At 40.2% G+C, this 17220-nt stretch overlaps 1 protein-coding gene and 1 long non-coding RNA gene across 2 annotated transcripts in view; one reads left to right on the top strand and one right to left on the bottom strand.

Annotated features, from left to right (window-relative positions):
• The window catches only part of LOC124805117, a 188482-nt gene extending 172139 nt beyond the window's left edge, over positions 1-16343 (top strand). The window contains exon 4 of the long non-coding RNA XR_007017396.1: positions 16217-16343. This is a non-coding gene — a long non-coding RNA (uncharacterized LOC124805117). The remainder of the gene's footprint in view (positions 1-16216) is intronic.
• LOC124805114 overlaps positions 1-17220 on the bottom strand; it is a 79895-nt gene that overhangs the window by 51041 nt on the left and 11634 nt on the right. The window contains exon 3 of the mRNA XM_047265566.1: positions 2869-3143. Coding sequence (XP_047121522.1) covers positions 2869-3143 — 275 coding nt within the window. The remainder of the gene's footprint in view (positions 1-2868; positions 3144-17220) is intronic.

Raw genomic sequence — 17220 nt, 5'->3', positions numbered from 1 at the left:
CAGATACCAACTGTATGGATTCCATGATGGGAAAGCCAAAGGCCTGAAAGGCATCAAACTCAAAAAGGTTTGCTGAACCAGCACCATGTACAGCAAGAAAGGTAATAGACCGAGTTACTGGTCTACAGGTAATGTCAGCTGTGAATAACGAAACAATGGGAAGTGCTGTTTACTATATCCCTAATGTGTCTGTTTACTGGCAACAGCAAAGCAGAGCTGAGGTCTGAATATGTTTGAGCATTAAGCAGGGAAACTGCTATGCTGGTGTCCACCAGCACGTGAAGCTGCCATGAGAGAACCGAAACCTCAATGAAAAGCTTGTTGGACTCTTGATCAGCAATGGCCTGACAATAACACTTCCTGGATATTTTCTGACACTGCATTCTGCGCCACTGAGTGCAGACTACAACAGTGTGGCCTTTTTTCTGACACTTACGACAGATGGCCCAAACGATGTTGTGAGTAACAAGACGCACACAATGGCAATAAGGAGCAGCGGCTGGAACGCTGTTTATGTGCTGTGCTGAGGGCACCAGATTGGTCAGCTTGCACAGCTGCTTAGTCGTCTTTCCTGGATGTGGTGGACGTAGCTGGGCCACCCAGCACCACCGTGATGTCACATCACGCTTCCAGCTGCCGACCAGGGGCATCTGAGACCTCATACGACTATGTTATGGACAACACCTCAACGAGGGATGTGTTTTCTAATTGGAGGGGCTGTTGCCAGATTTCCTTATCTCAGGCAGAGTGGATTATAACATCACAAACAATGGCAGACACATAAGCCTCTTTTGACTGAGCATAACAAAATGGCAGTTGCAACTAAGGCCATGAAGAGTCATGGCCCAGGTAGATAAGACTGATGGGACTGTTTCTTGCACTGGTAGAATTCAACCCTAGCATCCACGACGAGCATCTGACAGCATTAATAGGAAGGCAACAATGTGCATAAACTGTCAAAAGACAATGAAGAAGGCTTCTGCAAAGGAGCCAACACCATGACAAAAACAATGCATGATATACCTCCACATCCGTACTGTCAAAGGCATGGAAATGTTGCTGCAGATGGCGTTTGTACATTTTACAATCTTCTGCCACCTTGTCAACAGTGGGAATAGAGAAGGAAATATAGCCAGAGACAAAGGGAGAGATAACAACGCTGGCACAGCCTGTCACACAACTGTAAGAAGTTCTGTCTGTTGTTGCATCAATGTTTGAAGCAGAACTTTCACAAAAAGAAAAATGTCACAATCAAACATAAAAAGCAACCACACCATGAAACATGTGAGAAATGACCTATTTGTTACCTATGTGTTCTGAGTACAAAAACAAACAGATAACAACACAAACAACACTTTATTACTTCAAGAATACTGGTACAGGAAAACACTTGCCACATAGTGGCTGTGTTACTAGTCTGAGATACATTGGCTGCATGCCAACATATGACAGAGAGAGGTCAGCTGGAACTGACTATATAAGCCGTCGGCTGCCCAGTATGGTGCACTATGGAGAGGCTGTGTGCGCATCTGAGAGAAGAGGCCTCTTCCAGTGCTAGCATCTTGTGATTTCTGCCATGTGCCTTACATGGATCATGGATGTGGAATCTTACATGGGTCACTACAGAAAGGAGTTTAGGGACAGCGAAACCACGAGTAGGTCATCTGAGGGTTGATACCCACACCTCATCAAAGAACATAGACTTAGGAGACCTACTTGCCTTAATGCAGGTTAGGCAGCAATTTGTGGCAAATATGGTGCTGGCACAAGTGTTTCAAAGTGCACTGTTCAGCGCACACTGTTGAACATGAGGTTCCACTTCAGATGACCCCTTGTATGTGCCCAAGTTGGCACAACAATATCATGAATCATGATTACAATGGGCATGAGATCATAAAGATTAGACCGTGAATCAATGGAAACATATCTTCTGACCAGACAAATCATGTTTATTGTTACATTAGATTGATGGCCATGCATGTATACATTGTCATTCACATGAAATATTTGCTCAAAACATGCATTGCACTACAGATGCAGGCTGGTGGAGGTAGTATTAAGCAATGGGGTATATTTTCCTGGACTTCCATGAGACTTGTAGCAATCTGAGGCACCATAACAGCTGTGAACTATGAAAATTATTGCAGATTTCCTGTACCCCTTCATACTTTATTCTTCCCTAACAGTAATGGCATCCTCCAGCAGAATAACAGTACCTGTCATAAGGCTAGAATCTTGCTACTGTTGTTTGAGGAGCACTAAATGAACTCACATTGAAGTGTTGGCACGCCAGTTCACCTTATCTGAACCTGATGAATGCTTCTGGGTTATCAGGCACCTCAGCTCTCAGTCTTCAAACCACCAGTCCATGAGGCATGTCGTCTGCACAGACACTTGGTACCACATATCTCTGGAAACTTATTAAGGATTCGTTGAATTCATGACATTTAGAATCCCTGTACAACTGCATTTCTAAGGTGGAACAACATTCTATTAAGCAGATGGTCTCAAGTTTTTGGCTCATCTTTATATGTGGCACCTTAAGCAAGGACATGTTTGTGTGTGTGGTGGTGGTGGTGGTGGTGGTGGTGGTGGTGGTGGGGGGGGGGGGGAGTTTTTCGGTCCAGTCAAGTTTAAGAATTCTGTGGCTTTACTCTATGACAATGAAATCAGAATTTGTCAGTTGAGTTAAGTATTACACTGAATTTATGAACTACTGAAATTCAAATTCACAGTGTTAATTTGATAAATATCATGCAAATCTGACTTACAATATTACAGAGGTAGAAGATTTCATTAATGAACACTTTATTTTTAACATGATGTAGGTTTTATAATATATAAGTGTAAGTGAACAACAACAGTTACCATATTCGACTAGTTATTCCCAGTGCAACCACAGCAGCCCACCAGTTATGTCCAAGTTCCATGCGAGCTCTAAGATACTTTCCTGCTTCTACGCACTGGGAAATTATATAGCACCACAACTGTCCAAAGCTTTGAGTTCGTACAAGTAAATACTGAAGCATCTGGCGGGATGGGACATACTGGTCTGGGTCACTTGGGTCTGGGACACACTCACAGAAATTCACATACGCTGAATGAAGGTTCAATGAGAGATACTTCAACAAGCCCCTGTTCACCTGGGAACAGAATTTAACAGATGAGTTGCTAAAACAAAGTAAAAAAAAGCTATTATAGCCTCTAAAAATGAAATATTATTAAGAGAAGATAGTAAACAAAAAAAGTCTGGTGACACACCTAACATGCACTCCTAACACCCGTAATAAACTAAAAGCAAATCAACAAACAAATACTTCTGACAATATTATGAAATGGATAGATTGCTACTCACCATATATTGGAGATGTTGAGTTGCAGTCAGGTACAACAGAAAGACTGCCAAGCATGTAATCTTTTGACCAAAAACCCTTCTTCTGAAACAGTCTACGCACGCACACACACACACACACACACACACACACACACACACACACACACACAACTCAAGCACACATGACCAGTCTGGCCGGTGGCAGTCAGACAGTGGTGTGCGTGTTTTCTGACTATTTCGGAAGAAAAACTTTTGGCCAAAAGCAGTCTTTCCATTGCGCCTGTCTGTGACTCAACATCTCCTCTATATAGCAAGTAGCAATTTATCCTTTTCATAATACAAATACTTCTGCTTTGAAAGTGATAACAGATGTAAGAAATACAAAAGCTGTTAAAAATTTTACTTTCAAAACCTGTGTAATATTATTTGTGGTTAATTGGTCCTTAAGGAAAATGTAATGTGGAGCAATACTACTTAATCCAAACTACTGCATTTCCTATTGCATCGTGATCATGTTCTGTGTGAATGGCTATCCAGAGCACATCCTTATTAGGAAACATTGCCTTTCCTACCCTCAGATTGGTTACAAGTTGAGAACATGACCTAGAATAGCTTGACACCAGATTGGTGGCATTAGTTTGGGCAACAAGGTCACTCTGAGCAGGAGTGTGCACTGAGAGAGACATGTACATAGTGCATTTTTATTCTAATTGGGTTGTGTATAAGCACTGTGTTGTGACTGTAACAAAGTGGAGTGGAACAAATTGCACCATGACAACAAAAATATTGTGACATCTCTGCAAAATATGGGGTCATTCAGAAAACTCAGTGAATCCTAGATCCCCATTCCAGTTATAATGCATGTAATAAACAGACCTATGATTATGTGAAAGGGACACAACTACACAAGACGAAAGGTGAGTGGACAGAAATTTTGCAATAGTAACTGAAGTGTAGACATTAAACAGCAATGCCCACATAAACTGTCAGGCCATTACAAACATTATGTTTTTGGAAGTAATTATGAGTGGAGATGGTGCATCAGCTTCCAATAAAATGGTGATTCCAGGGAACAAGGTTATTCAGGAGTCAACTACCAAAGCTATCCTGGATCCTAGGTAAAAGACAACAAAGGATGTTAGTGTGAGATGACAATATGTTGCATTCTAGGAGGAAAAGTAGCTAATCACTGACAACATTACAAAAATTTTGCATGGTTGAGCATAAATGTGACATTGAAAACATACCAACAATTACTTCACACTGAGGACTGTTATAACATGATGCTTCCATGTGTATGACTGAGTCCTAATTGCTGTGTTGCTATTATCAATACTAACCCATACTGTACCTCTAAAACAGGAGCAACATGCTGAAATTCAGATGGACCTGATTAATAACTTTTGAAAGGTAATTGCAGTGTTTATGAAACACAACAACTGCACCTTAGCAACATTTTGATCCTATAATTGTTTCATGTCACTTACAGGATTTTAGAATCACACAATATCTTTCAAAGAAATATCACAGAATTTCAAATTTAATCTAAAGATAATTAATTTTATTACACTGCTTTATTCTCTCAGTAAGTTGATTTTAGGCATTCTTCCAAAAAAAAATGTCATTCTTTTCAAAACTTTAAGTATTATTCTTCATTTCCAATAAATAAATTCCACTACTGTGTAAGAAATGTAGTCAGAAACTCAAAATAGAATCACAGTAAAAACTAAAAATATTATGATGAACCAGATGGAGTACAGACTTTGTGGTTTCACATGTGAGTTCTTTTGAAGAATCTAGGGTTTTCAGAAGTCTGTGTGAACAATGACTATACAACAATACACCTATCATGAATGATTTTGCAGGAGAGATGAATGTATGGCTGACATGAATGGTAGAAAATCAGCAAAAGTTTACAGCACACAATCATACAAACAGCTCTCACTGAAAGCAATGCAGGTTGTCATTGAGGTACTGCCCTTACTGGATGGTATAATAAGCCCATATGCTGAGAACTCTGTTCACTGGGAAAGCCTATAGACTGCCAATAGTTGTCTCTGAAATCAGTGAAGTTACATAAATGGGGCAGTAAATTACAAAAATAGCATCATGACGGGAAGAGTAGTGGTTTTTTAAGTTGGTATCTTTAAAGTAGCACGATGCTGGAAGTTGAGAGTGGGATACGCTGGAAGTTGAGAGAGGGATACGCTGGAAGTTGAGAGAGGGATCCGCTCTGGGATGTAGCCAGACAGTACTGAGGGGTTGTGTCAGAAGTGAGTGAGAAGAGCAAGGTGGTCGGGTGGGGAAGGGTGTGATGGAGGGAAGGAAGGGAAATGACTGGGAAGGAGAGAGAACAGGGGAGTGGTATAGTAATGTGGCATCGCTGAGCCCACCCTGACACAAACAGGGAGGTTGATGTTGCACACAATGAAGTGGAAAGAAAGAGTATAGGGAAGGAGGTGGAGCATTGAACAGCAGAAGAGGGAGACCACACAGAGAAAAGTGTGAGTGTAGATTAATGGTAAAGTGAGAGGTGAGGCATGCAACAGGGGTTAGGAGTAATTTTGGGCAACCCACCTACGAGATCAATGTATGTACATTAATGACAGTTCCCATCTACGTAATTCACAAAAGCTACATACCTATCCTATTCCGTACTGTCTCCCCTGCCCAGCTGTCAGCCTTCTTTCCCTTCACCCCACCCTCCTTTCGTTTCACTCAACACAACACTTTGTCCTGGTCAAATGGTAGCACCAAGATAATCCAGTCAGTGAGGACAATGTAGTTGTGCATTAGAGTGTGTGTGTGTGTGTGTGTGTGTGTGTGTGTGTGTGTGTGTGTGTGTGTGAAGAAAATCTTTTTACAAAACACTCAGAATTTTTTACAGTCTTGTTTATGTGACTATTGAATATTATACACCTCACCTATATGTTGAGCAATTACCGTCGTTTGTTTCATTATTTCAGTATACAGTAAATTGCAAGTAATTCCCATATCTGTGGAAACAATCCGCAGGCTGTGGATAAGCCATATGTCCACAACATCTTTTCTTCCAGGAGTGCTAGCCCCACAAGCACGTAGCAGAACTCCTGCGAAATTTGGAAGGTTAGAGATGAGGTAATGGCAGAAGTGAAACTGTGTGGGCAGATCATGAGTCACAATCGGATAGCTCAGTTGGCAAAGCACTTGCCTGTGAAAGAAAAAGCAACCAGTTTTGAGTCCCAGTCTGGTACACAGTTGTAATGAGCTAGGATGTTTAATTTCCATATTAATTAATATAAATAGATTAGTGCAACAAAGTTGCCTACAGTGGCAACTTCTGCCTTTTAATGTACAGTATATTTACTAATTTATTATGTCAAAGATAAAAGTGGCCTCCACGTCAATAAAGAATGCATTCACAGTCACACAAAAACATAATTTTATTTAAAACCAATACTTTTAAAAATCAAAACATAAGTTGAAAATTGCTCTGACGCATTTTCTGGTGAACTGCACCCACATTTTCTGGTGTGTGAGCACATTTTGGAATTTTTTACGACTTGTTCATAACAGATCCTGTGTGATGCCGTTTTTGGACTAAGTGTTGCATCACACTCTTCGCTAGCACTTCAGCACCACTGAACTTCTCAGCAAACAAGTGACCACACCATTTCCATGACTTTGTTGTCACGTAAATTTCCACAGTGAACACCAACTTCTCTTCTGTGAGTACCATCGTCTCCTTTGCACTGCTCCACTCACATTGATACAGCCCATGCCATGCTCTGAACCAGTGCAGATCATGTGGCAGGTGCAAACGTGGTGTGTGTGTCACAGGGTGTGGTTATAAGCATGCATTCACATCCAATCATATCCACTCGTCCAGGCCGCTTTTATTTGCCCCACCCACTATAATTGTAGATTCAGATTAAGGTAAAACCCAATCAGATAAACCATCAGGACACAGTCATATTTTCATCAAAGAAATGTATCATATTTGTACACCAATCCATACATTCCACATTCTGCTCTCTCTGTCCAAGGACAATATAGTTTAGCCAATCCATCGCAGGAAGACACTGTTAGCAGCCTCCAGAGATAGCAGATCAGATGAGCATATTGGTATCTTGTCTCAGGTCACCAGCAGCATTTCACATGGATAAACCATGAGGCATACTTTCATAGATAATACAGTGTTAACAGTGTGGGTTACTCTTCTCTCAATCTTGTTGCTGCATACTCACCTAGTATACTGAATGAACAACCTATGTTTTCCTGGATCTGATTACTGTCAGTTGTTATGTGGAACTGCTCTTGTACAGCTGGTGACATTTACAAGCAGTGAACACAAACGTTAAAGGCTTCAGTTCAGCCTGATGCAATGGTCAACTTCATGTTTTCATTCGTGCCTGCAGCTTTGTTGTACGAAAAAAATTAATAAATTAAAAAAGCTGGTGTCAGGTCTGACATCAATGGGATGAAGAGGATTGAATGCGACTTTGTAAATGTTTGTAGCATAAATTGTCATGGATTCCACACTTCTCAAGTTTATGAAAGAACACAAGCAATATGCACAGTAGCACATTACAATGCTGTGAAAAGAAAAGCGACAATATATGCAGACATAAATAGGCCTATGGCAGTTTTAAACCTCAGCTGAATATCATCCATTAGCAGTGCCTTTGTGTAAAGATGGTGAGGGTTGGCATTTATCTACGATGTCATCGGCTTCATTGTTAGACAAGACATGTAACATTCAGATGTGCAATGTTCTTTCTTTTTATCGTGGTCTAAATGACAAAAACCTGTAGTGCTTCAAGAATTTCAGTGTAAATTCTAGAAACACTCGGCCTTCAACCATCTTGAACACTCAAAAGTTTAGGTACGAGTGTGGGAGAGTGAGAATGTTTCTACCGATCCCCCAGTTTCTATGTGCAGGTCGGAAGTTTATTATTAGAAGACTGTAAGAAGGGCGAGTCACTGATGACGACAGGTGTTTGCTGCCAGCGCCACAGAAGACGTGATGAAAACTCAGGGAATAATTATGTAGTATTCTTTGATGTGTTAGAGTCTGTGGTGATTGTAAAAAAGACTAATGAACAATTGAATATAAATTTCTATGCACATTCCTGTATTGGGCTAGCTTGAGACTAGAGACTTTTTTTTTCCACGTCTTATCTCTGCCGGAGGCAGGATGCATTTGATCTCCATAAATTACTGGATTGTTACTATGATACTGAACTTGTGTTTTATCGAGTCTGACATTTAAAGACACCAGTTGGCTTGTCAGAGTGTACTTACTTATGCGAATAAGAGTAAGTGTTGCTTTGTGTTGAGAGATGAAAATATACCAAGAATAAACTGAAAGTGTTTCACGAGTACACAAATTATTTCAAGAATAGAGAAGTAGCTTAATAAATTCCTGTAATCCACTATAGACTTTGGAGAAGAAGCTTTTGGGAGATCAACATAGCTGATTAGCCAGAGAAGAGATGGGGTGCACACAATACATAAGTCAAATGCGAGAGACTGTGAGTCTCGCACCTCAGTACCACACTGCCTCGTGTCATCCAAAAAACGTTAGAATGTGGTGACCATGACAGGGCCCAAAGAAAACGGGAATTTAAAGACAGAAATGGAACGAAGATATTAGGGTTTACCATAGCAACCAGGCCTAACAAGATATGAGAACTGTTTCCAGTAATCATATTGAGTCCAATAAACCAATGAGAGAAAGGTGCGAGTGCAACGCAGTAAAAGATGTGAGAAAGTAATAGTGGAGAAAACTGGAGAGAAGACATCAACTTTTCAACTACGAAGATTGGCACAGTTACCAGCCACCGATGCTGACTGCACCAGTTCTTGCTCACTGCTGCTGACTCCGCGTCCGCTTGCCAATGACGACGCTGAAACCAACATTTGATGCCGCCAGTGCCAGTGCTGTCCACCAGCGCTGATTACACATTCGCTCACCAACACAGCTAGAACTCTATGCCGGGTGAGCGAAAACCAATAATTATTTAATAAAAGCTGAGGGGACGGTTGAATGATAAACTGTTATCATAGTTATTGTACTCAGTGGTGAATTTTCTTTCAGATGATTACTAGGACTAAGATCAATAAAATTATGGATCAAGAACAGCAACAAACTTCAGTACTAGCCATGGCCATGATAGTGAATAGGGACACACCAGACTGGACTGAAGTGGCAAATTTAATCAGAGGACTAAGTCTAAAGTTAGACTCAGTAAATACTCACTTAAATGCTAGATTAGATGACCAAAGTGCTAAGTTGGATGACTAGAGGGCTGATTCAGCCACTCTAAGTGAAAAATTAGATGCTCAAAGTGAAACCTTGAACAGTCAAGCAGCAAATATAGTTTTATTAAAGACTGAATTTGACTCTTTAAATAAAAAGGTAGAAAATCTGAAGTTAGATTTAAAGAGTGAACTCACTAGTTCTTTGAATACTCACATTAATCAACTATTTACTGAATTTAACAAGGGACAAGATGAGCAACTTCAAGATTTAACTAAAAAATTAGAATTTGACATTGAAGATAAATGTAACAATGTAGAAATGGAACTTGTCGAAAAATTAGGATCATTTCAAACCATATGCAATGTTACCTTTAATGTTGCAAATCAGAGGTTGCACACCCCGAAGGAGAATTTTGAAAAACAGGATAAGCTAATTCCTTTTGTCCAGTTGCTAATTTCATGTGTCAACACTCGAGTTGATATCGTGGAAAGGGATTTTAAAGAGAAACTAGCGACATCAGATACCTTAAATATAAGCAGTATGGAGGAACAAGTACAATAGATGATAGAAAAGTGGCCGAGAGGGTAACCCCTAACAACGTTTCTTCAGATTTAGCTTTGGAACTTAATGATATGAAGAAAGGCATAGATAGTTTGTGGCAAAGAATTCAAACTTATCCAGGTTAAGGTAGAAAAAAAAAGTGACTTCTTCTAACATGGTTTTAACCAGTGAGGCAATAACTGACCTACGAGGTGCATTCAAGTTCTAAGGCCTCCGATTTTTTTTCTAATTAACTACTCACCCGAAATCGATGAAACTGGCATTACTTCTCGACGTAATCGCCATGCAGACGTACACATTTTTCACAACGCTGACGCCATGATTCCATGGCAGCGGCGAAGGCTTCTTTAGGAGTCTGTTTTGACCACTGGAAAATCGCTGAGGCAATAGCACCACGGCTGGTGAATGTGCGGCCACGGAGAGTGTCTTTCATTGTTGGAAAAAGCCAAAAGTCACTAGGAGCCAGGTCAGGTGAGTAGGGAGCATGAGGAATCACTTCAAAGTTGTTATCACGAAGAAACTGTTGCGTAACGTTAGCTCGATGTGCGGGTGCGTTGTCTTGGCGAAACAGCACACGAGCAGCCCTTCCCGGACGTTTTTGTTGCAGTGCAGGAAGGAATTTGTGCTTCGCATCTGTTACCTAGTGCCCTTTGGAATGCAATGGGTAAGGATTACGCCCTCGCTGTCCCAGAACATGGACACCATCATTTTTTCAGCACTGGCGGTTACCCGAAATTTTTTTGGTGGCGGTGAATCTGTGTGCTTCCATTGAGCTGACTGGCGCTTTGTTTCTGGATTGAAAAATGGCATCCATGTCTCATCCATTGTCACAACCGACGAAAAGAAAGTCCCATTCATGCTGTCGTTGCGCGTCAACATTGCTTAGCAACATGCCACACGGGCAGCCATGTGGTCGTCCGTCAGCATTCGTGGCGCCCACCTGGATGACACTTTTCGCATTTTCAGGTCGTCATGCAGGATTGTGTGCACAGAACCCACAGAAATGCCAACTCTGGAGGCGATCTGTTCAACAGTCATTCGGCGATCCCCCAAAACAATTCTCTCCACTTTCTCGATCATGTCGTCAGACCAGCTTGTGCGAGCCCGAGGTTGTTACGGTTTGTTGTCACACGATGTTCTGCCTTCATTAAACTGTCGCACCCACGAACGCACTTTCGACATATCCATAACTCCATCACCACATGTCTCCTTCAACTGTCGATGAATTTCAATTGGTTTCACACCACGCAAATTCAGAAAACGAATGATTGCATGCTGTTCAAGTAAGGAAAACGTCGCCATTTTAAGTATTTAAAACAGTTCTCATTCTCGCCACTGGCGGTACAATTCCATCTGCCGCCGTACGGTGCAGCCATCTCTGGGACGTATTGACAATGAACACGACCTCATTTTAAAACAATGCGCATGTTTCTATCTCTTTCCAGTCCGGAGAAAAAAAATCGGAGGCCTTAGAACTTGAATGCACCTCGTACAGTGGGGAGAAAATTCTGGACTATCCAGGCAATTTCAGAAATTTAAGCCAGACAGGGATGTACACCCAACTCATTTTCTGAAACGGTTTAACCAAGCCTTGCCAAAAAACAGGGAAGACTCAAAAAAGATAGAATTCATGGTAGGGTACTTTTTAGGAGAAGCTTCAGAGTGGGGCACTGTGATCACTGAGAATTTTTCGTCTTGGGCCAACTTCCAGAAAAAGTTTAAGGAGAAGTATTGGTTAGCGAGTGCCCTAGAAAAATTATTATCTGATTTGTGGGACACAAAGTATTATAACAGTATGTGGGGAACAATGAGAAGGTATTTGGACTGGCATTTGACATGGGCAAAGTACTTAGATAAACCCATGGAGGAAGAGGGAGTTAGTTAGGATCTTAATAAGGTGATTACCTCTCTACACTAGAAAATATGTATTATATAGTAAAGTAGATGGAAGACCATAGTAGAATTGTTATCCTCTGTAGACACACTTAATGCCTTAAACAAAGACCGGAATGAGAATGTACGTCAAAGTGAAAGTCAGAATTACCGAAGAAGTAACAATAGCAGTAATAGTAATTTTAAGAGATGTGAGGCTAATCTAGTTAGAGTACACCAGTGTAGTCGGAACAGTGGTAATGAAAGTCATCAAAAGAAACACTCACCTTCGAATATAGGCCCAGTAACATTGCAGGAATTTGTACCTAGTAGCAATAGAGTACAAAGTGAAAATTTAATATCCTGATTTGGTAACCAGCTGGTGTCAGGTCTGACATCAGTGGATGAAGAGGATTGAATGCAACTTTGTTAATGTTTGTAGCATTATTTGTCATGGACTCCACAATTATCAAGTTTATGAAAGAACATAAGAAATACTCACAGTAACATATTACTATGCTGTGAAAAGAAATGCAACAATATATGCTGACATAAGCATGGCAGTTTTAAACCCCAGCTGAATATCATCCATTAGCAGTGCCTTTGCGTAAAGATGTTGAGGGTTGGCATTTATCTATGATGTCTTCAACTTCATTGTTATACAATACATGTAACATTCCGAAGTGCAATATTCTTTCTTTTTATCATGGTCTTAATGACATAACCCCTTGCCAAGTACTTTACTATTTTACCTATAGCATTCATTCATAAGAAAATCCATGTACCAGCAGCCACATTAGAATCCCAACTGCATTGAAAATGAAACAGTCATTTCTATAGATCTAAGAGGGTCTCAATAGTAAGAGCAGGCAATGCCTACAGAGGGAGTGACTATTGAAACTAAGTTTTTAAAACTGCCACATGTCACACTTTGCTTTTCTTATTTATAGGTTTCACTCTTCAAATGAACGAGAGCATCATCAGCATATACACTGTAAAAGATACAAATAGGGATGATACTGAAACCTTACACTGATGTTACATAAATTATATATTCTATTTCTAGTATGGTAACTTACATTTAAAGGTGGTCGACAGCATTAAAGATTGCATTTAAAGTTGGCTAACAGCTCTAAAGATTAAACTGGTTGTGCTACAGTATTTAAACCTACTTTTAAAATACAGTAGTAAATGATGACATTGACAGTGCCAAAGGTCAACTTGACTGTATAACAATACTTGTAACACCAATGGTATAGTGTATGCTTAAATAATTTACAACAACAGAAAACAAATTTACATTTTAATCACCCCTTTTATGGGCATGTGTATAGACATCTCAGATTTGTACACATCAGCTTATCTTTCAAAAAACATGAGTATATTTGTAAAAATTAAAATATCTTTAAAATACTCTATAAAAAATTTACATTTGAAGAAGTCTTTACAAACATGCATTCAAAACTATAGTTTTTAAAAATATTTCTGTTAGGATAATACAGCAGGTATTATATTTTGGTTGCTTATCTACAGCACTTCATCAAAGAACTGAAAGAACCCATGTAAATTAAACTAGTTTTGTTTGGTTAGTAAATTTTGTGGATTTTTCTTCTTTCCTGTAAAAATTTCCAATTCTTCCAAAATATTGCCTATATTTGTTGCATGGATAATTTTCGTACTATGTTGAATCTCACCTAATGTATGTTTAGTTGTTCTCAAACATTCACCCAATGCTGCACAATTCAAATTTAGATTGCAGTGTTCCTTATAATGTATTTTAAACACTTTTTCAGTTTGGCTAATGTACGTGCTCTGACAAGTTTGACGGTTCATTTTACATAATCCGAATTACTGAGTCTGGCCTTATGTGCAGTCTCTTTGTATATTAATGCATCTCTAATGGAGTTGTCAGTTTGAAATGCTACTTTAACTGTCTGTCATAGGAAACATTTCGCTGTACAGTCTCCTATTAGATTTTTGTATGTAAATGTAGTATACCTTTTTTTTCTATTGGCTTGCATCTAATAATGTTTTTCTTTCATTTAATATTTTTCTTTATAGCATGGTACAATTTCACTATATAACGTTCTTGGTAGCTGTTCCTTAATTCTATCTTTTTGATTGTCTGTAATTCTGTAGCTCTGTGTTCATCTGTGAGTGGTAACTGTAACATACTATGTGAAGCTATGCTTTTCTGTGCTGGACTGTATGATTTGAGTTACACTACTGGAAAATGAAAAACAAACACCATGAATTTGTCACCCTGGCAGGGTGAAATTTCATTGACACATTCTTGAGGATTTATATAACACATGATCATACGCACATGAATACAGTTAACAGAGCATGCACAATGTCAGCGGTAGTACTGTGTATACCTCATTTTGCAGCAATGCATGCTGCAATTCTCCCATGGAGATGATCATAGAGGTGCTGAATGTGGTCTTGTGGAATGGTCTACCATGCAATTTCCACCTGGTGCCTCAGTAGGGCCAGAGTTCATGCCGAATGTGCAAACCGCATAAGATGACATTTTATTTGGTTCCCAACATGCTCAATGGGGGACAGATCTGGGGACTGTGCTGGCCAGGGTAGTTGATGTACAGCTTCAAGAGCATATTGGGTGGCATGGGATACATATAGACATGCACTGTCCTGTTGGAAAAGCACATTACCTTGCTGGTACACCAAAAGTAGTATGATGGGTTGGATGATGGTTTGAATGTACCGTGCACTGTTCAATGTTCCCTCAACAATCACCAGAGGAGTACAACCAGCGAAGGATATCGCTCCCCACGCCATGATGCTGAGTGTTGGCCCTTTGTGCCTGTCACATACACTCCTGATTTTGGCTCTCACCACCATGATGCCACACACACATGTACGATCATCACTGACACATGGCAAAAGCAACTCTCATCACTGAAAACGACATGTCTCCATTTGTCCTTCCATAAACGCCTATCGTGACACCAATGGAGATTGGCTGAGTGATGTTGCAGTGCGAGCAGAAGATGTGGGGCTATAGCCCTGCTTCATGGAGATGGTTGCAAATGGTTCTTGCTGATAGCCCTGGAGCAACGGTGTCCATAAGTTGTTGCTGAAGTGACGATGCAGTCCAGTATGGCACTTCATAGGAGGCAATAGACTTGGCGTGCATCTGTGCATAACTGCTGTCCCGATCCCCATCAACAGACGTGCACCTTCTGCTGACCACTGGTGACAACATCAGTGCACTGTGGAGACCTCATGCCCCATGTGTTGCGCAATTCTGTGGAATGTCCACCCAGCCACCTGAGGCCTACTATATGCACTCGATCAAATCCCATCGATTGCACAGACTGTTCACTTACACGCAGTCGCAGTATGCGAACAGGATTTCAGACACAGATGGAGCTCCATATGCCACAGCAAACTGGCTGCCATTGGCTCTGGCAGTGACGAACCGCTCTGCAGCTAGCAGCATTCCACGGCCAATAATGCGGTTCCTGGTGTGTCTGCAATGCAGCATGTTTGATCATCACATGCTCCGCCCTCTCGTGGTGTCCAGTGCAAGTGCGGCAGGTCTTATTCACTTGCGTCAATGTGTTCGGTTTTCATTTTCCAGGAGCATATTTCCAATAATTGTACATTAATATGTAGGCTTCCTGTAAACTTTAAAAATATGTTCCCCATTCAGTCTACTAACTGATAAATCAAGAAAATTGATGCTACTATCAGTTTAATGTTCAACTGTGAATTTAATTTTTGTGTGCATTTGATTGAGTTAGTATATTCCTAGAGGTGAAAATGGCATCTTCTGGAATATTCATATTTACTACATCATTAGGTTCTTGGATGATATTTTTAATGCTAAAAGATTTGTCAAATTTGTACATACTTTTTAAGTTTTTTTTTATCAAGTATGTAATTTAGTTTACTATTGGGAACTTATTCGTTATTATTCATAACTCTAATTGAGTTGTTAGTTTGACGTATTATAATTGGAGCTCTTGCAATAGGAAGCCTTGGATTCATGAACTTTAATCTTTTTTTTAATGGGTTAAACAAAAATAAAGAGACATCAATTTTTATTTTTAGTTCGCTTTTGGAACTTATTGAGTGGGTCTTTACTAATTTTGTTTATGCCATTCTGTTCGAAATACAGTAATGGTTTGTCAATGTAATCTTTTTCATATAATTGTATTGTATTGTATGTTAACCAGGGGTCTAGAAACGACGGAGAGGTTCTGGCCCAGCTGCAGCGGTCCACAATCCCACATCGACTACTGCAATCCACTTCACCCCTCTGCCGCCCGACACCGAACCACACTTTCAGTGTTATTGTGCGGTTCAGCCCCCAGTGGACACCCCCCCCCCCCCCCCCTCAGGGAACGTCTCACACCAGATAGATGAGTATAACCCCTATGTTTGCGTGGTAGATTAATGGTGGTGTACGCGTACGTGGAGAACTTGTTTGCGCAGCAATTGCCGACATAGTGTAGCTGAGGTGGAATAAGAGGAACCAGCCCGTATTTGCTGAGGCAGATGGAAAACCGCCTAAAAACCATCCACAGACTGGCCGGCTCACCGGACCTCGACACAAATCCGCCAGGCGGATTACTGCCGAGGACCAGGTGCTCCTTCCCAATCCAGTAAGCCATGCGTCAGACTGCACGGCTAACCAGGCGGGCTTCATATAATAGTACTGCTATATTACCCTCATCAGATTTTATCCCCAGCTCCTGAATCTAGCAATTTTTAATTTTAAGTTTTTACTGTGGTATATTGGAAGTATTTGCATTTAGTGCATTATGCAGGGCTTTTCTCTTTTTAAAGCTAATTTAATTTCTTCAGTTTTGTATAATCTGGCACAAAAACAAGCTACTTTTACCTCAAAAATTATTTCTTTAATGTCTTTCTTCAATAAATTGTGCTCCAAGTTATGCTGAAGTCCTTTCTCTAATAAATTTGTGTCACTCTTGTTTAGCCATTTATTGTTAAACTGATATGCATATAAAAGAATTTAACTTGTGTTTCTGGGTCAGTAGTTATGACACTCTGTAGTGTGTTGCGACAAGTTATAAAACTTCTTACAGTGAACAGCACTACATTTATGTGCAGCATTTTCAATCTACTTAACACTTCATTTTCCACTGCACTGCACTGTGTTGGGATTAGCAAACTTTCTAATTGAAAATATATGACATGCAGAAGCACATTAAGTTGT

Source organism: Schistocerca piceifrons, chromosome 7, assembly GCF_021461385.2.
Source record: "Schistocerca piceifrons isolate TAMUIC-IGC-003096 chromosome 7, iqSchPice1.1, whole genome shotgun sequence".
Classification (NCBI taxonomy): Eukaryota; Metazoa; Arthropoda; class Insecta; order Orthoptera; family Acrididae; genus Schistocerca; species Schistocerca piceifrons.
The sequence above is the reverse complement of the archived record's forward strand: the minus strand, read 5'-3'. Positions and strand labels throughout refer to the sequence as shown.